At 50.3% G+C, this 27,163-nt stretch overlaps 1 protein-coding gene across 1 annotated transcript; it reads right to left on the bottom strand.

Annotated features, from left to right (window-relative positions):
* Window positions 1–336: 336 nt before the first annotated feature.
* Window positions 337–27,163, bottom strand: Vps37b (VPS37B subunit of ESCRT-I). The gene is made up of 4 exons (XM_021652773.2): window positions 26,967–27,163; window positions 5,735–5,906; window positions 3,323–3,405; window positions 337–2,430 (listed from the first exon to the last, which is right to left on the bottom strand). Exons 1-4 carry the CDS (start codon window positions 27,075–27,077, stop codon window positions 1,939–1,941), a joined length of 858 nt encoding a protein of 285 aa, XP_021508448.1. The 5' UTR covers window positions 27,078–27,163; the 3' UTR covers window positions 337–1,938.

Here is a 27,163-nt window from a genome sequence, read left to right as displayed (position 1 = left end):
CGAGGGACAGTGGGCCCGGAGGTCATCCTCAACACAATGTCCCAGCACTGTAGCATCCCAAAGACAGGATTTCTTTCTGTTTCAGTATGTGGCTTAAAAATACAAGACCCCTATGCCAGGGATCCAGAACACACCAGTTTTGTTTTTGGAGATGGGTCTGAATAGCTGTAGCTGACCCGCAATCCTCCACCCAGCTAGAATGCCGTTTGTTTGTAGCCCCAGTAACAGTCACTGTCCTCGCTGGACCAGATGTCACTGATACTCAGAACCTCATCACAGATGTTCCCAGGCACAGCAGTGGCAGGCTGAAAAAAAATGAAGAGAACTGCGACAAACTCAAATTAATAAGTCTCAATTTATTAAGAGTTCTACAGCTCTACAACCCTGGTACCACATCTGGCCCTGGGCAGTGATCACAAGGTTGGCCTGGTGGCCCCTACACCACATCCTCCTGGAGCTCCGGTGTGGCTGCAGCCCATGCCTGGGGCACTGGGTGTTCCTGATGGCAGCTGGTGGCAGAGGTATCATGGTGGCACATACAGCTTTGTCTCTTTACAGAAGAGTTCCAGTAGGGTAGAGTCCAAATCCACGAACAGGAGTATAGGACTTGGGGACAAAGGCTGGTAGCCCAGCAGCTCTCTAACCAGCTCTGCTTGATTCCCACTTTGGGTTGCAGCCAGTTGGCACAGCGAGGGTAGGGCTCTAAGTTTTACCAACAGGCACACAGCCCTCTTCCGGCAATAGGTGTGGGCGCTGCCCCTTCCCTGGCTGGGCCCTGGGAACACTGCACATGTGGCACCTGCAGATGAGATCCCAGAGAGGAAGGAGCCACCGCCGCCAATCCTGTGGGGTGGGCTTTCGCCGGACTCCTTCCATGTCCCCAGCCAACACCTGTAGCACTGCCGAAGAACATCCTGCTTGAAGGTGGATGGACCTCCTCTGACCTATCACAAAGCAATGAGGCCCACCAGGGCCCTACCTAACTGTGGGCCCATCGGGGCAGCTGGCACGCTGCAGGCATCTGAGTCCTGGCACCAAGTGAAGCTAAGGCACAGCACGGGCACTGATGACGTGCCTATGTACTGCTCGCCTGACAGGAAGCGGCACTCAATAAATCTGCATTTTTAACCAGCTCAAAACAGTATCTGAATTTTTAAAAAAGTTTCCCTGAATGGTCTTAAGAGTGTCAAAAAGGTTTCTTTTGAAATATAAAACAGGAACATTACAAGTGTAGTAAAAACACTGAGGTTTTTTTTTTTGTTTGTTTGTTTTTTGTTTTTCACAGAAACCGTCATGCGGCTTGGGGGAGAGGAGAAAAGAGGGGAGGGCAGGGGAGGGCTGTGGACTGTACTATCCAGCTCACACTGGCCTCACTCACACCCAGGGCGACAGCTCTCCTGGCTCTGCCATGGCTGGGAACCATGAGAGCATCCAGCTTGGCGGGGGCAGGAGGTAACTGACGACCCGCCCTGCAGACACGATGAACAGCACAGCCGCCCAGCATGGCCATGGGGACACATTCCAGGCTGGTCAGTGTGGACCAGCCTTTCTCAGCGCCACAGCTGGTGGGCCAAGACTTGAAAATAAAACAGATACTTAACCATGCTTATTAAATAAAGCTGCAACGGGAGTCTAAATTGGAGGGGGAGGTCTGTCTTTCCAAACGCACCAGTCCATCAACAGTGGATACTCAGAAACCACCCCCAGAACACAGACCAAGGCGATGACTGGGCACGCCAGACTGTGGCCTGGCACAGAGCTCCCTTAGTGCACAAAACCTGCTCTCTATTACTTACCATGGACCTACAGTTCTAAAATCAGATGGACAGACACACTGGCCCAGGGCATCCAAGCCCTTGGCCCAGATGCTGGGCCTCACAGCCTCCGTCTGTAGCACTCGGCACGGCGGGCCGTCCTGCAGGAAGGACAGGCCGGAGCTCACTGAAGGATGAAGCCTGGCTGGTGTGGCGCCAGCCGTGGAGGGGGCCTCTGGGGCAGGGCTGGTGGGTATGGTGACACCAGCTGTGCGGAGAATCCTTGCTGAGAGGGGAGGCCCGCCCTGGGAGGCAGAGGTGGGCACTGTAATCCCGGGTATGGAGAAGCCTGTCCTGAGCCCATGGCAGCAGTGAACGGGGTGGCTGTGTGTCCTGTAGGCACCGGGGGTGGAGGTGGGGGTATGCGCCGAGGCACCACAGAAGGGAGCCCAGTGGCCTCCACGGGCGGGTAGGGCAGGGGGGCGGCAGGCGACGGCTCGGGCGCCCTGGGTGGCAGCTGGACCCCGGCCTGCGGGAGTCTCTGTCCCTTCAGCACCAGCTCCTGGAGCTTCTCCACCTTGACCCGCCGCATGTGTGCCAGCTTCCGCTTGCTCTGGTAGACATCGATAAAGGCATCTAGAGGAAGCTCTCCATCTAGAAACTTCTCTGCCATGTTCTACAAGAAGAAGAACCCCGGTCAGACAGCTGTTAGGAAGAAGGCTGCCTTCACAGTCCAGGCAAAAGGAGGGGCTCAGCCCCTGTAACCCTTCTCCTGGGAAAACTCCCTGGTGCCCATCTTCTGCCATGGGCTCAGAGCTTTGGACCCTGGAGGTGGGCCTGGGTGATGCTAGCAGGAGCCGTCACCAAGCAGAACCATAGGAAAATGAGGTGTGTGGTCTGCTGTTGGTTCTACCCTCCAGAACCCCAATAGACAGATGGCACCTGGCAAGGCTTCGCCTTACACGACTACAGTACTGAGTTTCCAGCTCTCCCATTCCAGAGAGACAGCCATTGCCCAGGCCCTGCCCTCCGGCTTCCACCTGGCTGCACCCTGACCAATGACTCACCCTGGATAGGGTAAACAGCAGAGAACCCTACTTGTGGCTATCAGGGCCTAACGGTTAGTCAGCCCAGCACAGCCTGACCAGCAATGTGTGGCCAGCAAGCCCTGACTTGCTGCTAAGGCACACACTTGACCCTGACTCATTTCCTTCCAACAAGGCTCCAGCCATGTATTCAGCCAGCCACAACTGGAAGGCTCAGCAGTGACAAGCTGCCTCTCTGACCACAGAAGACGCCTCGGCCGTGGTGGTGAGATTAGTTCAGAGCGGCATGTACTTCCTCAACCAGGCCAGTGCTGAACTGGCCCCTGCCCACTGGATCCCTGCCTAGCACGTTTCCTAGCCAGAGGCCATGATGCCCACGCACACCCAGACAAGTGCCACCTGTTGACTGTGGAGTTGTGGTGCTCCCATGTCCTGGAGGGAGCGGGTCTACTGAATAGACAGCGTGACCTAAGAGTCCAGATGTGCGGCCCGAGCTAGTCCACTAAGGCTACGCAGCCTTACCTCAGTGTCCTCCTCAATCTTGGCCCCTTCTGCTTGAAGAAGTGCTAACAGAGTCTCCAAGGAAGCGTTGTTAGACTGCTTATCTGGAAAAAGCAAAAAATATGATGGCGTCAAGCGGCGCATCCCACCAAGATGCCTTTCAGTTTCCCTGTTGGAGAACGCCATTTTTAACTAGAAAGGCAATAGGAGCGGACTTTCCAGGAAGCTCGAAGCACAGCATTAAATACGCTAGGAGGAACCTAAATGGACAAGGTCTAGAGAGAGAGTGGGCCAGCATCCCATGTCAGAGCAGCAGGGCACCGCCTGCTTCCCACATGTGACCACAGCTGGGATCACAGGCTCTGCCCAGCACTCAGGGCTGAACAGAGGCTGCTCTTATGTAGGGCAGGTGGTCGCCACTGAGCCATACCTGCAGCCCACCTGCTCTTACAGTGTATACCATCTCATTAAAGTGGGTGGGTGGCCTGAACCTCACAGTCCTCCTCCTGCAGCTGCAGTTACAGGCCTCTGTCACCATTCGAAGGAGCATGTCCTACTTTTTTTCTCAACCACTTGCCCTTATCATGTCTTTTTTTTGAGAGATAACTTAATCTAGCACATGCTTCTAAGCCTTAGGGTCTTAGATTAAAACATGAGGGGCTGGAGAAAGGTTCAGTGGACCTGGGTTCAGTTCCTAGCGCCCACACCAGGTGACACACATTCACAGACACCAACATAAAAATCTTAAACAAACAAAACACCACGTGACTAAAACTCCAACAATGCCATGTCAGGTCAGGCCAGGTAAGACGTTCCCAGAGGCTCCACCTTACCCACTCTCCCTTCAAGGCTGGCCTCCACAGCATGACAACACTGCCCTGGCTCTGCCTGCTGGCCTCTCTCGCTCGGCATCGTCTCCCTGCCGGTGGCCTAGGTGTATCTGAGAGTCTTTTCTTTTCAAAGCTGCCACTCCACCCCTAGCCTGCACTCTGCAGATGGACACTTATTCCTCAACTCAACGACTGCACCAAAACGAGCAAACAAACTCCAATGTTTGTACTTACCTTGTCAGAGGTACAGTGTTCCTTCCACTGGGTTCATGCCCAGGTCTCCCTGAGTCAAAGAACGTGCCCTGTGCGTTAGGAGGCCCAACCAAGAACTGCACCCAAGGTGGCACCCCACACCAGCATTTGGTGTTCTAGTCTTTAATGTTTTTTCTTACATTCTTGGGTGGGTGGGTGCTGAAGTTACAGAGGCTGTCAGAGCCAGAGCAAACAGTAGCTGTATACCTCACAAAAGGAGGTGACTTTGGTTTTTAGTTTTCTTTTTTCCCTGAGGCAGGGTCTCTCTCTGTAACTATGGCTGGCCTGGAACTCACAATGTAGATCAGGCTGGCCTAGAACTCAGAGATCTACCTCTGCCTCCAGAGTGCTGGGATTCAAGGTGTGCATCATCACACCAGGCCTGTGTGTATCTAGCCATGTGTGTCTGTGTGTTTCTGCATGTTTGTGCTGATGGGAGCAGAAAACATGCAGCTGCCTGTGTGGGTGCTGGGAACCAAACTTGGGGCCTCTAGAAGAACAGCAAGCACTCTTAACCAGACGCAGATCTTCAGTCCAGAAAATGTCTTGGTTCTATTGTTTGCTTTTTGAGACAGGGTCTTTCTATGTATCTCTGGCTGTCCTGGAACTCTCTATGTAGACCAGGCTGGCCTCAAACTCTGCCTGTCTCTGCTCCCGAGTGCTGGGTTTAAAGCTGTAAGCACCACTACCTGGCTCCCACAAGGTTTCTTCTCCCCCCCTCTTTTTTTCTTTCTTAATATAGTTTTTCCCCCATCCTACTCTTTCTTATTTATTTTATGTATATTGGTATTTTGTTTACACTTTATGTCTGTATGAGAGTGTCAGATCCCCTGTAAACAGAGTTACAGACAGTTGTGAGCTACCATGTGGGTGGTGGGACTTGAACCCTGGTCCTCTGAAAGAGCAGCCAGTGCCCTTAACCACTGAGCCATCCAGCGAAAAGGCTCTTTCCTGATTCACTTGGAGAGCCAGACACAGGCTGGAGCGCTAGCTGGCCACCCTGGCTCAGAGGACGGCTTTCTTCTGTGCTGTCTGGAGCAGGTGGAGTCTTGAATTTAGAAAGTGGTTTCTTCCCTAAACGATTGCCTGTTACAGCAGTTATTGCAGAGACCTGAAACTTTCTCATGTCATTTTCCTGGTAGGGCATTGCTTGAACTTTCTGAAGAAAGTTCTTTTTGGTTTTTTGAGACAGGATTTATCTGTGTACCCCTGGCTGTCCAAGATCAGGCTGCCTAGATCTCAGACATCTGCCTGCCTCTGCCTCCAGAGTGCTGGGATTAAAGGCGTGAACCGCCACTGCTTGGCCTCCCTTCAACTCTTTACTCTCAAAAGACCACCTGAAAAAGGTTACCTAGTTTGGTCTTCTTTATCTGATAGGCCTCAAAGAGAACCTGGAGTTCCTGGTATTTTTGGGTCAGGCGAGCTTTCTGAGCATCCAGTTGGGGCTGGTATAGAAGGTTTCCTTCTGCCAGGCTCCGGTTGCTAGCCAGTGTCATCTCTTTGTTAAGCTGAACAGTCTGCGTCTGCAAGAAATACACAGGCTGGTGAGACCAAGGTCGGTGTATAACTTCACTAGCAAGTCCTGCGCTGGGGGCCCAGGTGGCCACATCCCCCCCTGCTCTCCTGGATGGCCCTATATAGGCTGGTCAGACACAGCCAAGCAGAGACTCCTGCCCCTCTGCCTTCTTGCGGGGGGGGGGGGCTCTCCCCATTCACAAATGGTGAGGCCCGCCTCCCCCAACCCCCATAGTAACACACAGGGCTTTGCCTTCAATGGCTGCACCGTGACTTGAATTCTTTACAGCCGCTGCTATGGCAAATGCAAACAGCTGTGAAGGCACAGGGCAGGACTGTCCAGAGCAAGCTTCGGCCGTGGTGGAGGAAATCAGAGCCACTTTCATCAGAGTGCTCAGCTGGCAGGATGTCAGCGTGTGCTTCCTAGTCAGCCTCAGATCAAAAGAGCCCAGCGGCCCAGAGACTGAGCTATGTTTACAGTGACCACTTCTCCACCTTTCCCATGCCCACCAGCAGCTCTCCTGGGCTGTCCCCTTTAGCAAAGACAGAGGGGCTGCCCCACAACTGTTCCCTTCACTGACTCTAGGCTTTCTGACAGGTATTGAAAACTGGCTGGGCCAGAACACAGAAAGGGTAAAAGACAAAGCTCGGCCACAGTGTGTTCAAAGAGAAAAACAAGAATCAAACACATCTGCCTTCTGGTTCCCTATTTCCTCACTCATGACTTGCTTCCTCTACATGGCCTGGCCACCGCTCCCTTACTTTCTGCACTTTAAGTTTAACCCCTTACCCAAGGTGACACAACTGCATCTCTTCCAGCACCTCTTCAACCCCACCCAGCCATTCATCTTCCCTTTAATATTTTCTGCCGCCCCACCCAGGCTATTTTTGCTAAGACTTCCTTCCTCTCCATATTCTGTATATAATCCTCCGCTCCCCACCTCCCACCGTACCCCTGCTGGCGCTTGCACAGCTCCCGGCACACCCACACACCGGAGGCCAGGGGAACCCCCAGAACAAAGAAAAAGCCCTTCAATACTGGCTGCCTGATCACGCAGGAGGCATTTTGATTTTAGCAGATACACAGGCCCTCAAGACCACACTCCGCCGAAACCAACCGGGGAGGATCTCTGTCACCAAGTCCCTTCAACTCCAGCTCAGCACTGTAAACCACGAGCCAGGCGCACCTCTGAGGTTGATGGCGTGAACACTCTTAAGCAAGCAGGGAGAGCCTGGCAATGGGGGCTGAGCTTTAAGGAGTCCCCAGAGGCAGGGTGGCTCCTGTCCCCATCTACTCTAGGGGCTCCCAGAGCCTTGTGAGGCTTGTGCACTGATGGCCATGGCCGCACAGGAGTCTTTCCTTCCATTGTTACACAAAGACAAATCACAGAGATCCACTCCGGCATCTTAGGAAACTAAACATGGAAATATCATTTGACCCAGAAGCTGTACTCCTGGGCATTCTTCCAGAGAAACAAAAACTCCTGTATAGACACACACATGCACACCTGCACTTGAATTTCCCAGTAGATCTGTTCAAAATAATCTAAAACTTGAAGCAACCTACACGTCTTTTACCACAAGAACAGGTCCATACCATGAAATACTCTTCAGCAATTAAAAGGGAGAGCATTATTCACACTGAAACAACTCATAAAACCCCAAGGGATCACAAGGAGTGAGAAGAGCCAATCCTGAAGGGCCGTACATCCCACAGTTCCATGCATGCAGTAGTCTCAAATATCGAGATGGAGAGCTGTGGGGTTTGTGACAGGGCAGGAGGGCTGTGAACAACCTGTGATTGGTGGCTGAGCCTTTATGCTGTCGGGATCAGGGTCAATATCCTGGCTGTGAGAGTGTAACGTGTCACAGCCTTGCCAGAGTATGGGGTATGAGATGAAGGCACACAACAGGAACTGTGTCTGACGTCTAACACTGAATCTATGATTATATCCAAATCAAGCTTAGTCATATGCAAACTACCTGCTACGGGCCTTTTCCTCCCTCTGGTGTCATCTCAGGAGTGGCAGGGGCCATGTTCAAGGCCAAGGTCAGGACCAGGACCAGGACATGGCTCCTGTGCCCAGACCTGTTGCTCTGTACCATTACTCTTTGTCTGTTTTGTTTATTTGTTTTGTTTTGTTTTGTTTTCCCCAAGACAAAGTTTCTCTGTGTAGCCTTGGCTGTCCTGATTATCTTTATAGACCAGGTTGGCTTTGAACTCACAGCCAGGGATATACAGAGAAACCCTGTCTGGGGGGGGGGAGAAAACATCGTAAATGGAACCGTGTCTTCCACCCTCTGTAAGGTGACACTTGCCCCTTTCTCACCAGCTGAGAACTCAGGGTTCTGGAGTGGGGTCTGTTACTCCTATTCTTGACCAGAGGCCTTCTGACTGTCCTATCGAAACTTCTGACTGTCCTATTGAGACTCACAGCCACCCACTGTCACTACACTCATTTGTGAGAAGTGTTTCTTCTTGCTCACCTGTTGTGTCCCATCATAATCCAAGCTGTTTGGCATGACAGGCCCCAGCGCACAGTGAAATCTGCTCCACCTGCGTGCACCCTTCCCCTTAGCAAACCAAAACCATATGAGGCCAATTCTCAATCAAAGAACAGGGCTGAGGATCCAGAGTGCTTGGCAATCTTGTGCAAGGCTCTGGCTTTCATCTCTACTATCAAACAGCAAAGCAAAGGGTAACAAAATACGGAGTAAGGAAAAGTGAGCTGCTGTCAAGGAACACAGCATTCTGCTGCAAAGCTCGTGCATTCGCTGGCCTCTCTAAGAATGTCACTTGAGTCTAAGCCTATCTGGGGGCATGTGGGGTCACTCTGTGGGTAGTTTCCAAAGCAGAATGTCCCCAGAAGTTCTAGCAGAAGCAACACAGTAAACCCTGGTCCCGAGGTGGGAAAAGTGACATTCAAGCACTTGCTGCAGCATTGCTAAATGTGGCTTTACAACACTGCGACCCATCAGAATGCCCCTGAGGGGGGAGGAGGGGGTTGAAAAGCCCCGAGCCTGTGGGCGGGGACACGGTTCAGTAGCAGAGCACCTGCTTAGCACCCATGAAACTCTGGGCACCCACCCCCCAATCCAGACCAACCACCGACCAGACGACTCTGAAGGGGCCCAGGCAAAGACACTTTTCCAAACTCTCAGGGGATCCCTGCATGCAGCTTAACTGAGATGCACCACTCTATAAAATGCAAATACAAAAATACTCTGTTCCCACGGGGGTGGGGGGTTAGGACCACTTGCCCTACATAGCACAAAGTCCTGGAGGCCTGGGCTAAGAACGAGACGATCATCTGACAGGCTTCACAAAGCCAAAGCCACCCACCGATAAAAGCAGACAGACTCCCAGTGGCCAGGCTGCTCAACTGGTTGTATTTTTATATATACCCTTTGGGTGAGCAGGTGTTTTTTATGTGAATAAATGACAGCAAATCCTAAGTGGCCACCCAGAGAACATCCCAACCTCCAGGAGGGCAATGGCAGCAACAAGGACAGGGGCCAGGAATGCTGCAGGCTTCTTTTCTTAGCTTTCGTAATCCTGGCAGAGACTAGGGACAGGACAGAGGGACTGGGGAGGGTTGGCAGGGTCACCCTAGCCGGATAATGGATCTGAGCATGAAGAGGGAAGTCCACTTTAGTAAAAGTCAGGCTTAAAAAGGACCCAAGTTGTTCACATCCTCATCCCCATGACAGGCGAGGGCACACATGTGAACTGAGCCCGGCAGTGGACAGGCCCCTTGATCTTTTCCCACGGTCCGTCCTCTTCCTTAACCATAAAGAAATCTTTTCAGGAAATAATTTCTCTGCGGTGAAGAACCATTTTTGTAACTCAGTTTCACTTCAGCTTCCTTTTCCTCCTACGGAAAAATGAGTGGTCCGTGACACACTGATCAGGGTCCCATCTGCATGGCTGCCTCTGCCCTGAGCCTGACGAAGGCTGTCCAGGACGTCTGCCCAGACTCGGTTAGCATGGCTACCCTGGCCTGGTGGAATCACTTCACTTCCAGACTTTATACTTTGTACTGCCCGTTGATTTTTTTTTTTTTATTAACTGGTTCCTTTTTAACAGTCATATAATTTTACAGAGAGAAAAGTCATTTCCTTTCACTAAAAACCATACCTTTTTGATTCAGTACAAACTACAAACAGAAGGCAAATGCCCTGAGAGAATAAAGTACCTCCCTCTAAAAATGAAGGGGGGGGAAGCAGGGTCTGGGGAGGATCTGAATTCAGATCCCCGTGCCATGTAGAAGGCAGGTGCGGCCACACAGGAGTGCGCCGGGGGTGAGAGGCTGGCAGACCCGGAGCGCACCAGCCAGCAGGCCAGCTCTGCGTTCAGTGAGAGAGCTTATCTGGAGAGAGAAATGAGGACTCCTAGTGCTGCCCCCTGGCCTCCACCAGTGTGTGCACTCTCATGTGCGTGCACACACTCACATGCACACACATGACACTCTGAAATAAACCCAGCAAGGAAGAAGACAGACGTAAGCCCCCTCTGCCCTTCTGCCCACACAACACTTAAGAGACAAGAGACTCCCTGAAGCCTGCCGCCTAGGGCCAGGCAAAGGTTTGGGTTTCCAGTGGAAATTCTGTCTCCGCTCTCTCTCTCTCTCTCTCTCTCTCTCTCTCTCTTGTTTTTCTAGACAGGGTTTCACTGTGTAGCCCCTCACTCTGTAGACCAAGCTGGCCTCAAACTCAAGAGATCCCCCTGCCTCTGCCTCCCAGTGCTGGGATTAAAGGCGTGTGCCACCATGGCCCAGCTGGAAATTCTTAACAGTACTAGAAGTCCGTCACATGATGCAAGTCCAACGAGCCCTGGAATCGGGCTGAGTCATCGGAGGTTACAACCCCTCCACCTGTCACTATCTCTGCAGGCTTAGCAGAAGCACAGGTGAACAATCTTGCTATATTTAGCAAGCAAACATGTTACTGGACAACAAGGAGTCCCATACCCGGCATACTTGCCACCAGATCTGCTCATGTGTATCCGAGGCCCTGCCCACACCTCCACCAAGCTTGGCAACGGCTCTGAGCTGCCTTTATCTAAAGTGCACAGCCCCACCCCAAACTAGACCCTCCCTGTTCAATGCTCTCTGCCACCTCTGCTACTGACACAATTGCCTGATTGAAGGAGTGGGGCCACAACCCAGGGAGCTGGCCACAACTAGAAGGAAAAGAGGGGAACAGGCTCTTTCCTGGATTCTAGACCCTTCAGGGACCACTGGCACCTCAGGCGGGACTCCAGCCCCCAGACTGTAACAGCAGCCACAGGGCACCAGCACACTGCTGGCGTCATCCACCCTCGCTCCTGCTCTGTCCCTTGAGCCAACTGCCTGAACTATGCCTAGCTATGACTCAACAATGCAGCCCAAACATGGGAGAAGGTAAGGTGCGGTGCTCTTCCTTAAGGAGACAGAGCATGTCAACCAAGCTCCGGCTCTCCCAAACCTGTCAGAGAGGCATCTCAGCACCCCCTTCCACCAGGAATCCCTCCATCCAGTGTGCCTGTGTTTGGCCAGAAACCTCAGCAGCTTTCCCAAGGGGTAAGGCCATCTGAGCTCACACTCACTTTTCTGGTGAGGCCACTCGGCCCCAAGGCAGACCTGTAAGCCAGGTGTGGTGCACCTTGTGTGACCCTAGCATTCCAGATACAGGAAGATAGCTGCAAGTTCAAGGCCAGCCAAAGCTACAAAACTAGAGCCTGTCTCAAAGCAACAAAACAAAACCAAAGCACAGAACTGCCCCCCCTGCAGCATGGCACCAGACACGGTTCATTCCTCAGCCACTGCCGGCTGTTACTGCCAGCTCCTCCCAAGGGCGGCATCTTTAACTGTCTACCGCTGTTCGGGCGGCACCATAGACTAACGCTGTTACCACACAGCAGTTGGTGGCTGCCTGTTGCCCTGGTTTGCCACAGCAATGAGCACAGCACTAAATAAAGGGAAAAGATTAGGACCGTGACGATGGCCGCCAAGCCGAGAGTGGCAGCACAAGAGACGCCTCAGACAGGAGGTGGCGTGGTGAGCCCTCTCCAGCTGATATCAACCCTCCCTACTCACCAAGCTCAGTGGGCATGAGAAAGCTGAGCTATCAGACAGCCCTGAAGCCACTCTAATTTACCAATTATTTTCAAAACCAAGGCTTCACAGGGTCCCAGCCCTAGACAAAGAACTAGGCAAGCAACGGCTGTGAGGAGGGAACCAGCCTCCCACAGGGTGGATACGCTTACTGCTTGCCCAACACAAAGCGCTCAGCCTGGAAACCTGCACACCAAACAGAAACGTGCATATAGATACATGGATGCAACAATAACCAAAGAAAAAGAGCTGTCAATCTGAGGGCGGGGAGCATGGGAAGGACTGGAGCAGGGGACTGGGAGGGGCTGGGGGGAGGAAATGGAAACAGAATATGTGTGATTCTATTTTAATTAAAAGCGTATTTTAAAAAACCACATGCAGTTGCTAATCCTGGTCAGTCACAACATGTGTAACACAGGAGATGGTCATTCATTACTTCATTCCCAAATTCATTCAAGAAACACCCAGGAAGCCAGTTTAAGAACCTGACAACGACCTGGAAGCAGCCCAGACCTCCAGAGTCTCATGGTCAAGATCATCCCTGGGGATAAAAGGCTTTGCCAGCTGGGCACTGCCCTAGTCCAGGCAGTGCCATGAGTCTTGCCACCAGCGATGTAAGCCTGCACACAGACAGCACAGTGCCCCGAGAGGCCGCCTTGGGAGAGGGAAATAAAGCTAGTGTGATTATAAAAATTTAGGAGTTACTAGTGGGGACTGAAAACTTCACTGTGGCCACCATCTTCACACTTCAGTATGTGCTGGTGTCTGCTTGGGTTTTGTGCTCCGCTGGAACGCTGTTGAGGTTTTTCCAGAGCGTGTTTCTGTGCGGCTTTGCCAAGGAACAAATGGAGACGTACTACCATCTTCTTCAAGCAGCCTCCTAGAATTCATCCCCACTTGCGTCTTTTAACTTTGTTATTTTTACACACAAAGCAACTACCGAGTATGACGCAGCCACATGTAACTCTATCCCAGGTTCTTGTCAACATTTAAAACCCCTTTTCTTCATGTAAAGGGCTGGCCTGGACCCCGAGCCTTGCCCATTGCTGGAGGCCATCTACACCGAGTTACTCCACAGCCTTCACTCTTGAATTATTTTGAAGCAGCATCCTATCACTCACCCTTAAAAAGTTGGTGGGTGCACTCTGTAAGCTACCTAACTACATGCCACAGTCACTAGCTAAAATTGACAGTACTCTTCAGCGTCATCCATCGCCTGCAGGTGTTGGCTGCATCTGTAGAACTTTCTGCATTATCTGATCTCATGAAACACAATTTACATAGGAACAACAGGTATTTGCTTTTGTCCCCTTTCACCTTTTTAAAGACAAGTTCTGACCCAGGCATGGTGGCTCATAGCTGGAATCCCAGCACTGTGAGGCTGAGCCAGGGACCAGAAAGTCTGAGGACAGCCAGCCCTATACAGTGTGAGACTCTTTCTGTCTCAAAAGACCAGAAAAAAACAAACACCAGCCAAACAAAAACATCTAGACGACACCCTCAAACTGTACAATTAGTGAGGTCATCATCCAACGACCTTTGCTTTCTGTAATACAACGCTGAAAAAACAAGCCCGAGCTTCTGTTCCACCCTACCATGCACAGAGAACGGTTGAGACTGTAGGCTTGCAGACCACGCAGTAAGGAAATGGTGGTGACCTGTGGTGCCCAGCGGGCTAACAACTTTCTTCATCTGCATGCAAATCACCGAAGTTGCAGGCTTTGTGCTGTGGGTTTCTTTTCAATTTTGTGTGTGATATGTGCAAATGAGTGCTGGTATTGGAGCTGGGACCCAGGTCTTCTGCAGGAACTGTTTGTGCTCCTAACTGCTGAGTCATGGCTCCAGCCTTGGTAGGTTATTATTTTCTATTACATACAGTGTGTGTGTGTGTGTGTGCAGGCGTGCACATGTGTGCAAGTAAAAGACAACGGATGACTTATGGGAGTTGGCTTTCTCCTTCCATCATCGGACTCAGGTGGTCCTAAGGTTTGGAGCCAGTCACCTGTACCCTGTGAGCCATTTTGTTGGCCCTGTGGTTATTGGAAAGCTCAAATCCATCTCCCATGCAGAGAGTGTTAACCAATGACAAAAGTCAGTTCCCAGCTGACTCCAGATTTTCAGAGGCCTGTGAGCCTCGCGAGCCCACAGTTCCACATGCCTGCTGCAGCGGTCCAATGAGGCTGCATCCTCTACTCTATCTCCCTTTGCTTTCACTGAGAAGAGCCTAACAGCTGCAGCTGCAGAGTCAGACGCTCACACGGTGACAAAGGGAAGATCAGATGGTCCAGAAATACAGTGGAAGAGCTGCAGAACGTTATGAAACTGTCCTAAAATACAACTGTCCCGGGGGCTGTGTGAAACCATCTCCAAGACTACAGCCTACTCAGGAAGGAACTCAACAGCTGCTTATCAAAAGCTCCACCCACTCAGCTGAGACCGGGGGTTTCCTGGCATGATGGCGCACCCCTTTTGTCCCAGCACTCAGGAGGCAGAGGCAGGTGGATCTCTGTGAGTCCAGGACAGCCTGGTCTAACAGTGAATTCAGATACAGTCAGAGCTACACAGAGAAACCCTTTCTCAAAAACACACAGAGGGACCAGGGGTTTCCAATCACTTTTTTTTTTTTTTTTAAATGTAAAGATACCTTCTTGCTGGGACGGTAGCTGCTTTCTCAGAAAGGAACAAAAGTGGTGGCCTCTAAACTCAGTCCCTTCCCACACGGACCTGGCCATTCAGCTAAGGATCAGGGTGCCACTCACTTGAAGCACGAGAGCTCACAGCAACATACACACGGAGGCTTGAAAAGAATGGGACCAGTCCTAGGGAAGAAATAAAGTCGGCTCTAAGACACACAGTCTGCCAGTGTCCCAGTGCTGGCAGGGGGACACACGGGGGCTTGGCATTCCCTACAAGACTTAGTTCCTAATATTCAGATAAAACTAAGCAAGCGCTCGAAACCTGCAATTGAGGCGTGAGAACGTGTGACAGGTCTGAGTGGCTCCGACAGCTGTGCCTGCTTTGAGATGTGACATGACTACAGCCGCTGGCTTCACCGTCACTCTCCCTCCGTGAGGCGGAAGGGAGGAGGATGGGACGGCAGGACAGACCACCCACACTGGCCACAATGCTAAATGCTCTTTTCCCTTGTCTCCTGAAAGTAGTGTGTGTGTGTGTGTGTGTGTGTGTGTGTGTGTGTGTGTGTGTGTGCGTGTGCGCGTGCGCGCTCACATGCTCACCATATTCCCAGACCACTGGATCCCAACCTCTGCTGCTAAGCCTGAGAATTCTGCACATAGTCAAAATCAGTTTAGCCATCAGCTGACTCTGAAGTTTGGTTAAAGCAGTCTCACACTAAACATCTCGGTGGATTTCTGTTTTCCACACAGCTCTCACTACGTAGTCCAGGCTGGCCTCACACTCATAAAGCCGCGTCCCTTGTGCACTGGTGCAGCATTTTACAGGTAAGAATGTGCTCAATTTTTCTCACTTAAGACAAAGGCATGCAAGTGCAAGTGTGTGCACACATGTGTGTGGAAGACAGAGGATGGGGCTAACTCTTCAGGAACCATCACTTCACTGGCTTTCTGTCAGATAAGGTCTCTCACTGGCTAGCCAGCGGGCCCCAGAAATCTGTCTCTGCACCCCCGGCACTGGGATTACAAGTGCACACACCCACAACATGGCACACTTGTGGGAGTTTGGCTTTTTACACATGGTTTCTGGGGATGGAACTCAGCATTTCAAGCCTTTGCCCTAAGCTCTCTCCCTAGCCCCCAAAGTCTTTGCATAAAAGAAATGTTCCACTTTCTTCATTCTTAAAAAAAGATTTATTTTGTGTATGGGTATTTATCTGCATGCATGTATGTGTACTATGTGTGTGCCTAGGGCCCACGGAGACCATAAACGGGGATTGGAGCTGGAGCTGGAGTTAGAGATAGTTGTGAGGGTCCTGTGGGTGTAGCCAACTGAACCCAGGACCTCTGCAAGAGAAACGCCTGTTCTTAACCACAGAGGCCCCTGGATCTCTCCAGCCCCATCACTTCATTTTTTTCGTGGCCATCATCCTTCCACCTTGATTAGCATGTGGCTGCTCCAGCAGAGACAGCAGGCTCACCATGAAGACGGACGAGGGGCATCACACTCTATTACTCATTAATTAATTACTTAATAAACTATTATTTATTACTAATTAAAATTATTTTAAATTAATTAATAAAATTACTTATTATTATTAATTTTTTAGAGCTAGGGTTTCTCTGTGTAGCCTTAGCTGTCCTGGACTCACTTTGTAGACCAGGCTGGCCTCGCCTGCCTCTATCTCCCCCAGTGCTGGGATTACAGGCATGTGCTACCTTGCCAGGCTACTTTGCTTTTTTGAAAAGGGTTTCTCTGTGTAGCCTTGGCTGTCCTGGAACTCACTTTGTAGACCAGGCTGGCCTTGAGCTCACACAGATCCACCTGTTTCTGCCTCTTAAATCATGGGATTAAAGGCATGAGCCACTACCTCTGGCTCTATCCTGGCTCTGTCTGTTTATAAATAAAGTGTCACTACACTGCTGGTCTTCAGCTGCTGGGCTCACAGGATCTTCCCGTATCAGCCTCCCAAGCAGGAGGAGGCTGGAATGACGGGCTGGAATGATGGGCACATGGTACCATACCTAGGCTTAATTCCCTTTAAAAACTAAATGCCGGCTTGGAGGATAGGAAGATCATGGGAGAGGGAAGAGAGGAGAGACAGGTACAGGGGAGAGGAAGAGGCAGAGCCGCATGTTAGTGTGGCTGATCTGAGGATAGTTGATAGAAGGAGGCAGCCCAGATGAGAAACACAGCAAGGATTTATGGGATACAGAATGGGAAGTAACCTGGTCAGGGATTATTAGAGCAACTGGCATGGGATGTGGGTTTGGGAGGTAAAAGAAAGCTTAGGAGGGTAGTTTTTTTCCCAGCTCCAGAGTTTAGGGCATATCAAAACCCTAACAGGTGTCTGTGTCTTTTACTGATATAGTATCAGGGTAAAAATAACCATCACTATTGATGGCCCCTTGGGCACTTTTGTTGATGGCAATGACTGATGTAGAATTACGGGAACACCCAGTTAAGTGGAAAGTGCTCAAGTCTTCTGTGGTAATTTAAAACTGAAGACTCTTCTCTCCTCCTGTCCACACCTACCCCCAAATTCAGCTTCCTAAAGAAAATTTCTAAACACTGATTTTTAAATTTATTTTTTTCTCTTTTGGGGGGATGTTGCCCAGAGTGGTCTTAAACTCACAGGCTCAAGTGGTCTTGAGCAGCTGGGATTACTAGGAATTGCCATCACATGCCCCTGGACCCCGGTTTTCTTAGTGGTTTCTGACTGAGACCACCAAAGCAGCTGGGGTTTCCTTATCAAGGTCTCTTGGGCTTTCTTTCCTCTTACTCACAACTTCAAGAGGTGCGTGGGGAGGGGGGTTCAGTTTAGTCTCTATAAAGCACAAATAAGAAAGCTGCCTATCCGGGTAGACGCTAGGTTTGGGTTCATGTGTCTTTTGATGATTTTGCTCTTATCTTTAATATGCTTCCTGACATGACCTTTCTAACTCCGACTTTGAATTCGGTTTAATAAACTTTCTTTCATGACTTTGACTTACATTCACTTCAGTATAAAGAAAAGAATCCTATTCTAAGCAGATATTTTTTTCTTTTTGTAGGTAGTTAGGAAAAAAAAGGAACAAGAGTCAAAAGAGAAACTATTGCTCTCTAGATTATTCTACTTAAGTTTCTTAACAAAAATCTAGTTATCTCATGTAAAGAATCAGAAGCCTAAGCCATCCTGATTCCTGATTTTCCATCACTATAACAAAATACCAGAGTTAATCAGCTTATAAAGAGATGCTTTGTTTTGGCTGACACTTGTGTGTTTCTAGTCCCTAACTGGGCTTACTCACTGCCTCAGGCCTCTGGTGGGGGGACCAGATGGCAAGGCAGGGAGCATGGGGGCAGGAAGGTAGGGACTCAGAAAACTGTTAGCAAGGAAGGGCCATGGTCCCACAAGTCCCTTTGGGTTACACCCTCAATAAGTATTCTTAACTGCTCAGCAGTCACTGCCAATGCTAATCCTTGCCAAAAAAAAAAAAAAAAAAAAAAAAAAAGCAGCTCAATGTCAGTTAACAAATTTATGATTGGAGAGGGGTTACCTAAATACTCAGGAATACACAAATTGGGACAAAGACTGACAGGATGGTGTGGCCACCAAGCCTGGTGATCTGAATCCCAATCCCAGGACCCACATGGTGAAAGGAGAGAACGGCTCTCCAGGTGCTTTCTGATGTATTGTTCTTAGGAGTTTGAGACATTGCATCAGAAACAACAAATACAAGCAGCTACTTCTTCCCTCCTGAAATGGAGTCCATAAACTCACGAGGCCTTCCTCCGCGCCTCGAAACTCATTCGGAACCACCACTGTGCTGCGTAACATCCAGGCCCCCTGGGCGGTAGCAGCAGATGGCATTTATCCACAGGAGGCCCCAGGGACCCAGGCATCTATTATGATCTAAAAATCAGAATGCTGTACACAGGTGCACAGCCTCCAGAACTTCACCTCATACCCTCCCGACCCCCCAAGTCCTCCCCCACTTCCCCACCTCTTCTCCCAACGCCCAAGGTTCACCCCCACTCTCCCCCCCTCCCCCGCCAGAAAGAAACAAAGCAACCCCTTCCCAGCCCATTAACCACCATTTCCCCAACTCTATTTGCTGGGAGTCATGTAATCACCACCAAGAATTAAGATTCTGGGGATTAATGCCTGAAGGAAATGCTCGCTCGCTTGGCAGCTCAAAGGGCTCCACACTGCTGTGCTGTGAAGGAAAGGTCTTTTCTGTTCACTGTCTCATTACTGCTAGGTACCGTGTTAGCTTACACGGGCCATCTTATTTAACCCTCGAGACAACTACACTGGATGACTTTTTCCTTCTCTTCTCCCAAGCTGGCAGCGATCTCCCTAGAGCGGAAGATGTTCTTGAATGTCTAGTGCTCCTGCCTCCGGCTCTCAAGTGCTAGGACCACACAGAGCCTCCACACACAGTGTGCCTGGTGCTGGGGCCTGAATGTACAGTCTGAACGACAGCCCCTTTTATACAAAAACAGCTCCTTGCCTTTTGTCAAATAAAAATCTCAGGACCTGAGCTTCCCACAGCTGGGGTAACGGGCAAATGCCACGGCACCTGGTTTAGAATGCTGTTGTTGACACTACCATGTTAACAGTGCGGAAACTAGTATTTGGGAAACTTTCCAAAGTTTCCTTGCACCCCAAATCTTGCCTCAACCTCCCTGCTTCCTACCACATATTGCAGCTATACCTGTTGTAGTCCTGGTGTTTCAGAGGCTGAGGCAGGAAGAGCACCAGTCTGTAGCCTGGGCAACACAGCAAGATGCTGTCATCCTCCCCACCGCGCCACCACAAAAGCAAATAGATACATATATACATATGGTTGGCTTTCCAATTTTCGTAGTTTCTGTAACTTATGCTGCCTTCTTTTTTTTTTCCTGTCATTTATTTCTTGCTGAACACACACACACACACACACACACGCACACGCACACTCGCGTGTGGATTTATTAGCTTTCCACTATATCCCTCTATAATGTGTGACTGAAAGACAGCCATGACCACTTCACTGTTAGTCCATTTAGGCAAAGGGACTCAGTGGGCACCTCCAGCACAGTAGTACAGTGCAGCCCTGAAGCCCACTGTTGTGGCTGCCTAAGGTTCAATTTTCTCTTTCAGCCTCCTAACTGATCTTCATGTTTCCTAATCTTATCCCCCTCTAACTCACCCCCCACACTCCCACACCCACACCAGAATCATCTACATAAATGTCAAGGGCAGCCAACCAAAACACTCCCTGGCTTAAATCCTGTAGTGGCTCTCCAGAGGATCAGGCCAAGCTCCTTACCCTGGTGGCTGCTCCGGCCATCTGGTGCTGCCTGCCTCTCTGGAGCCATCCCCTAGGCCCAGCACTGGTCCCTCTAGCCTTGTTAGCATATTGCCGTGCCTGCTGGCCCCAGAGGTTTCCCTCGGGAGTCTTTGTTCCTGCTGTCCACCTCCACATCCGAGAGCTCCACTCCCTTATTACCTGGTTAACTCTCCCTCAACCTCTGAGTCACTGCCTCCTCCAGGAAACATTCCGTGACCTTCCCCACACCCCAGAGGCTTCCTGGGTCTCCCCTGACTACAGTGGAGTTAAGTTCCAGCACTTTATTTTTATTTTTATTTTTTTTTTTTGAGACAGGGTTTCTCTGGGTAGCCTTGGCTGTCCTGGACTCGTTTTGTAGAGCAGGCTGGCCTCGAACTCACAGCAAGCCACCTGCTTCTGCCTGAGTGTTGGAACTACAGGCGTGCTATTCCAGTACTTTTTAAAACATAGTGACTTTTGAATTTAGCTCTGTATGTAACAGCATGACCCTAAAAGATGAAAACCTGGGGCCGAGGGTCCAGTTTGGTGGGGAGTGCCTGTCTAGCATGCGGAAGGCACTGGGTTCCACAAAAAAGAAAAAGGAAGAAAGAAAAAGAAAAACGTGGTTTTACTAGTTTCACATCTCCAGAGAAACAGGTTCTTCGTAAGGGTTGGGTAAATAAATAAACCTCCGTGAACTCAGCTATGTCCACACGAACGAAACCGGCTGTCTGCAGGCAAACATTAATCAGCACCCACTGTGCCCCTCTACCACGCTGGGCACTGGGCTATGGAAACGAACAAAGCCTCAAGAGGCTATTCACTAGCCCTTGGAGATAACAAAAGCTTTGATTTAAAAAATATATATATGGTCAGCCAGATGGCTTAAGCATGTAAGAAATATCAGGGGTGGTGGCACTCGCCTTTAATCTCAGCCCTAGGGAGGAAGAGGCAGGAATGTGAGTTTGAGGCCAGCCTGGTCTATGTTGTGAGCTGCAGGCCAACTGAGGTTGCTAGGTGAGAGTCATGTGACCTAGAGACAACACAGGGACGTACATCACATTGAATTCCATTCTTCTTCATGAAGAAATCCAACAGGGAGCTTTGCCTCTGCCTCTGTCCTGCCGGTAAGGACAGTTCTCCCAAGGCGGCCAGCAGGGCAACAGCCAACTCCAACTCTAGTCTCAGCACGTTCTGGCGCCAGTGGCTGCATGGCCGACTGTCACCGAGTCTTTGCGGATAACCTGTACTATGTGCCTGGCATAAACCTCCATGGCGCCGTCCACTGCCAGCACTACATAAGGGCCTTGTGAACAACAGAGCTGACCTTCCTGAGCTCAGGGGCACAGGCACTGCAGATCAAGTTCAGTCAGTCAGGCCAGGTTCTGCTTCATGCCAGTCTGACAGAGCCCAGTAAAAAGATGTCAAAATGGAGTCACTGAACTCCTGCTTCTTCTTCTAGTTATTTGATGGCACCTCCTTGCTTCTGACGGCACATTAATTACCTGTTCAAACCATATAGTCCCTTTAAAGTCAAAGCACTCAAAGGTTGGCTGGAGTCAAAATTTCATGCAGATGGTTCTGGGGAGCTCAGAGCTGCACACACTTGCTCCTGTCCTAGAGCCCCACATTCCAACAGGGTCTCCCTTTCCACCTACAGCAGCTCTTCTTCTGCACTCAATCCGGGCCATTCTACTCATCGAATTGAAGCCGAGCCACTGTTCACAGTGGCATTGATGGGGATACCCTTTTTGTCAGGCATGATGCTGGTGCCGGTGTGGAAAACACACATGACAGAATGAAGCCACGGGGCCACAGGGACGTGAACAGACTATAAACTGGATCAAATGGCACAGATGACACAGAGGCTAAGGGCCACAGAACCTGTCTGTGACCGAGGGAGCCGGAGAACTCTACATGAGCTTATTACGCTCAAGTAACAGAAGGGGCAGCGAGGCTCAGACCCTGGTCTCTTCCTTTTTCCAGAGACAGTCTCGTCTCAAATTTGTGACAATGTACCTGCTTCAATCTACCATTTCAGAAAAGCTCTAAGAATTGGGGATGACCTATGGGGAACACCCCTCAGGGTTGCAAAAACACTAAAGGGCAGGCGCGACCATTCTCTCCCTAAAGGTGGAGAAAACCGAAGCTCACACACTTTAAGTAGCGTAAAGGCAGTCACCCAGTCACGTGACTCTTACCTATCATCTTCCCAAAAAACTGCAACACCACTATCTAAAAAATGAAAAAAGCCAGACATGATGGCTCACACCTTTAATCCCAGCACTTGGGAGGCAGAGGCAGGAGATGCTCTGTGAGTCTGAGGCCAGCCTGGTCTACATAGTCAGTTCCAGGAGAGCCAGGCTACAGAGTGAGAACCCCACGCTCCCTGCCTGCATAGCCTCAGCAAGTTCAAATTCTTGGCTTCTAGAAACCTGAATCCCACCAGCCTGTGGGTTCCAAAGGAGACCCGGGTTAGCGTTCCATTTCAATGAGCCACTATGACTGGGGCAGTGGCCGCTGTCACACACAAATCACAGCCAACAGGCCTCAAGGAAGCAGCTTCTTCCAGACCAGAGCTCTTTACTTTCCACAAAACACTGTCTTTTCAGTGGCCCAGCATTTCTGTATGCTGGCACTTCCATTCCCACAGGAACAAAGCTTCGGAATTTGAATCCTCTGTGAGACTGCAGACCAGGCAGCATTTCCTTAGAAGACACACAGGGAGAAGTGACCCAAGAGGTCCCGTCTATTTGCCCAATCCCCCAAGCAACCATTCCTTTTATGGGAGCGCCTTGCCAGTCAACGGGGTTCGTGTGGACAGATGAAGGCACATTCCACTGCCATGTAAAAATAACTTAAAGAAAGAAGGCCAGTAAGCTGGTTTAAGCAGGCGTTCTTAACTTTCCCAACTGCAACCATTTAACATAGTTCCTCTTGTCGTGGTGACCCCTAACCAAACAATTGTTTTCCTTGCTACTTCATAAGTATACTTTGCTACTGCTATGAATTGTACTGTACATATCTGTGTTTTCCGATGATCTTAGTTCACCTGTGGAAGGGTTGGTCAACCTCCCAAGAGGTCTCGACCCACAGGTTGAGAACCACTGATTTAGGGGGTAAAGACCCTTGTTGTACAAGTCTGAATTTTTGATCCCTCCATCCCAGAGAGGAAGGAAAGAACCTACTCCTCAAAGTTGTCCTCTGACTCCTACGTGTGCACCAACACCCACGTATACACAAAATCAGCCAGGCATGCTGTGCGGGCCTTTAATCCCACTGAGGAGGCAGAGGCAGAGACAGGTGGATTTATGTAGGCCTGCCTAGTTTACAGAGTGAGTTCCAGGGTAGCCAGGGCTATTAAGGGAGACCCTGTCTCAATTCCCTCACCCATCCAATATTTTTTTCCCAAAAAGAAGAAAAGGCCCACAAATGATGTCTGCATTTAGGGAACAACACGACAGGAAAGACAGGAAAAGAGAAAATACATGGAGCTACGGAGCCCCGACATCATTTTAATGTCTGGAGCCATGCTAAAACTCACACACTGCAATTAAAATAGTGTAAGTGAGCTGGATGCCACTGTAGTTAGGCCCAACAGTGAATGCCTTCAACAAGCCACACTTCACAGGCCACAAAATATCCCCTCGGGCTGGGAGAAGCCTCGCTCTGCAATTTACAACACTTCCTTCTGCCAGTTTAGAAAGTGAGAGTAAGAGAGAGCACGCGCTTTCTTTCCAGCTTATGAGATTCTGTCCTGTGAAAGGCCCATTCCACTCCCCAATGCTTCCTAGAGACATCGAGTCACACAAGCCTTCTGACTATAGTAAGGCAAAATGTTTCCTTGGCTCACGGCAAGTCAAAATTTATCTTAAAATTTTTTAAATGATAGCCTATTTATCTGTTGGGGTGACATGTTATTCTTTCCTCCTTTTTTTCCTTTAAGATTTATTTATTTATGTATACGAGTGTTCTATTTGCATGTATGCCTGCATGACAGAAGAGGGCATGAGATCCCATTGTAGATGACTGTGAGCCACCATGTGGTCGCTGGGATTTGCACTCAGAACCTCTAGAGGGGCAGTCAGTGCTCTTAACCACTGAGCCATCTCTCTGGCTCATCAGTTATTCTTTCAAAAAGAGAACCACAGGTGTTAACTCTGTATGTATGTGTGTACATACATACACATATGTGCATGGGTACACAGAGCAACACACACACAAGAGTGTGGAGGCCAGAGGAAACCCTTGGGAGTTCCACCTTGGGTATGCCCTGCCTCCTCGGGTACAGTCCATCCTGTTTTATGAAACAGGGTCTCTTACAGGCCTACAAGCTCACCCATTAGGTAGGCTAGCTGGCTGGCCAATGCCCCAGGAATCCTCCTGTCTCCCTGTCCTGGGGGAGACAAATGAATGACAAATTTGAGTCACCATTCCTGGCTTTTTACATGGGCTCTGGGGATTGAACCCAGGTCTCCACGCTTCCACAGCAGGCACCTTGCCAACCGAGCTATCACTCTAGTTCCAGCAACTACTCTTGACTGAACACTGAACTCTAACCCTAAGCTATGTTATGTGCACTAACCATAAAATGTGTCAGGCATGTTAAAAGCTGCCATCTCATCGGCCCCTTACCAACTCTATGAAACATCACACTGTCCTTCCCAAGAATTGTTCAGAGAGGTGCGTGTGACCCGTCTACAATCACACAGCACAAAAGCAGCAGGGTCCAGTAGACAGTCTATGATTCCAAAACCCAAACGCTCTCTAACACTTTCTCATAACACTCCATTTGGTCAGGAATGGATGCTTTACAGACTCTTCTCTTCTCTCTTGAAACCATCCCAAAACAAACAAATGTGTGACAGTGCCAGGTAAGGGAAACTTTCACAACATGAAGAAAAAAACAACAACAACAACCCCACAACGGTTGTTGGAGTCACACCCGTTCCTTTAGAAACCACTGCCCATAACTAGGGCAACGGGTTTCCAGACCAGATATTTTGGTTTTCAACTTCCCTGTTTTAAGAGCATGATACCTTCGAAAACAACTGCTGCCGAGTAACTTCAATAATCCCATGTGGTCTACTCCGTCAGTCCTCCATAGTTCCATGTGGTACTGTGGTAGGGAAGACACCTCTACTCAAAAAATTAAACTAAAAATCCTGCTACATTAACTTGCCTTCCTCTTCCTCAATCTCCACGTTTTAGCCAGGTGTAGAGGTGCGCACTTTAATCCCAGCAAGGCAAAGCCAAAGCCATCTCTGTGAGTTCAAAGCCAACCCAGACTACAAACTGACTTCCAGGACAGCCATTGCTGTTACATACACAGAGAAACACTTCTCTAAATAAATAAATATATATATATCAAAGCAAAACAAAATAAAACAATAACAACAAAATCAATCTCTAGGTTTTTAGGGAGAGGACACAGTGAGGCTGGAGTCATTGTCTATTTGACTCATTCTCCACCAATCCCTCCAAAAAACAGTTTATTTTATTAAATGTTCTACCTACAGAGTTTCAGTAGCTGTTCTGACTGACACAAAATAGTCACATACAGCAAAGTAGCAGCTTGCAGACAGGGTCATATGCTGAAAAGCCTACCTATCATTTTATTATTAAACTAGAAAGACACTCTGCTGACAACCAACAAAACATCTCCCCCAAACTGCCGAGAAGCCAAGCAAGGATTGTGCTTTCTTGGGCAGACACAGAATTCTCATTCAGTCAAGAAAGATGGATTTTGTCTCTTATTCTCTGAAATGTAAAGTGCCACATGGATACCACAAACTGGGTAAATTGCATCTCAGAGCAACGTTCTATGTGCCAAGCTGCAGGGCCCGTGAATACAAGGGGTGTATTAATGGAAAGACTGATACCATCTTACTACAGTGGCCTCTCTGTAGCGGCAGACAATGATCTGTTGAGGGTTTTCCAGGGATTCTGAATGTACAACCTTCTTACAAGCCCCCTTGGAAGGAGGCTGGCTGGGTGCGGAACAATCCCTCTTCGGAAAGCAAGCCAAAAGCCCCCATACCAGCTTCTGGCAGGAGAAGCTAAGCAACTGCCGGCATAGGAAAGCCCAGACTTCCCAGACAAAGAAGGCAGGTTGGCCAGGGAGAACTGGATCAGACAGCCCCAGACTCCTAACATCAGTCAGGTCCAGCTGGGAGAGAAGGAAAAAGGAAGTACTCGGGGCAGACCCGCAAGGGTGAAGTCAGTCACTACTCAAAGCAAACCACAGGCGTGGTGTGGAGGAAGATAACCAGAAACACGGGCGGGCACATGCCTTCCAGAGGCTGGGCTGACCCTGGACTAGAGAGAAGGGGCGTCAGCAGTCAGCTCCCAGCCCCCATTTACTCCGTTGCCAGAAGCAATTTCAGGAACCCAAAGAGGTGGGCCATGCTAGAATTCCCTCGATGCCTTTACACGAAAGCCGGGATGCTTGGGGAAAGAGCTAAAACCACAGAATGTTCACAGAACCAGCAAAGAAAGGAACTCCCGAGCTAACTCTGCTAGAGCCACTCTCATGGGAAGCGGCACTTGGGGAGGCGGCAGCCCCTAACCCGGGCTGTCTGTGGCCTGGAGCCTCTGAACGTCGAGGACCCCTCTCAGAATCCCATCCTAGAACACAGCTACAGACCTCCGCTCTCGACAAGCCCAGCTAGGAACCGTCCGTCTACTCGAGCTAGTGCCCCGATCCGATCCGCATGAACTGGCTTCAGTGTCCCTACAACTTCCCAACCGTTGCTTTCAAAGCGTTCTCAAATCCGTGCCTAATCTACCTGCTTTGGTCCCCTAGTCCTTGAGAGACCCCACGGCAGTCCCCTCCACCCCTACCAAGCCAATCTCAGCGCCCTCACTCCCTCTCGAGGGCCCAGCCCCGGCCCCACAGATTCCACGTCCCAGTTCTAGGCTCTGCTCCCCGTCTCCAGCCTGCCCGGGGCCCTAGGTACCCCTCGATCCCCGCCTCAGGGCCCCACTCTGGCTGCCGGCGCGCCCTCCCAGCACCCTTTTCCCCAGGTCCGGAGGCGCTCACCTCCTCCATTCCCCGCACCATGTCGCCGAGCTGCGCGTCGTCCTCCAGCAGCTCGTGCAGCTGCATCAGCGACAGTCCCGCGAAGCGCGCCTCGCTCACGGACCCCGCCATCCCGCCACTCGGCAGCCACCGCCGCCGCCACTCCGGCCGCCAGGCTCTGCCGACCGGAAGCGCCGCCCTCAGGCCCCACCCCCCGA

The sequence above is a fragment of the Meriones unguiculatus genome, chromosome 4 (genome assembly GCF_030254825.1).
Source record: "Meriones unguiculatus strain TT.TT164.6M chromosome 4, Bangor_MerUng_6.1, whole genome shotgun sequence".
NCBI lineage: Eukaryota > Metazoa > Chordata > Mammalia > Rodentia > Muridae > Meriones > Meriones unguiculatus.
The sequence above is the reverse complement of the archived record's forward strand: the minus strand, read 5'-3'. Positions and strand labels throughout refer to the sequence as shown.

Excerpts from the sequence above, each read along its gene's own strand:
- Vps37b (XM_021652773.2), bottom strand. The coding sequence starts at position 27,077 with ATGGCGGGGTCCGTGAGCGAGGCGCGCTTCGCGGGACTGTCGCTGATG. Across the intron at positions 3,406-5,734 it reads GATAAAGAAGACCAAACTAG|ATAAGCAGTCTAACAACGCT; the intron begins GTAACCTTTTTC and ends TGCTTTTTCCAG. Across the intron at positions 2,431-3,322 it reads AGATTGAGGAGGACACTGAG|AACATGGCAGAGAAGTTTCT; the intron begins GTAAGGCTGCGT and ends TTCTTCTTGTAG.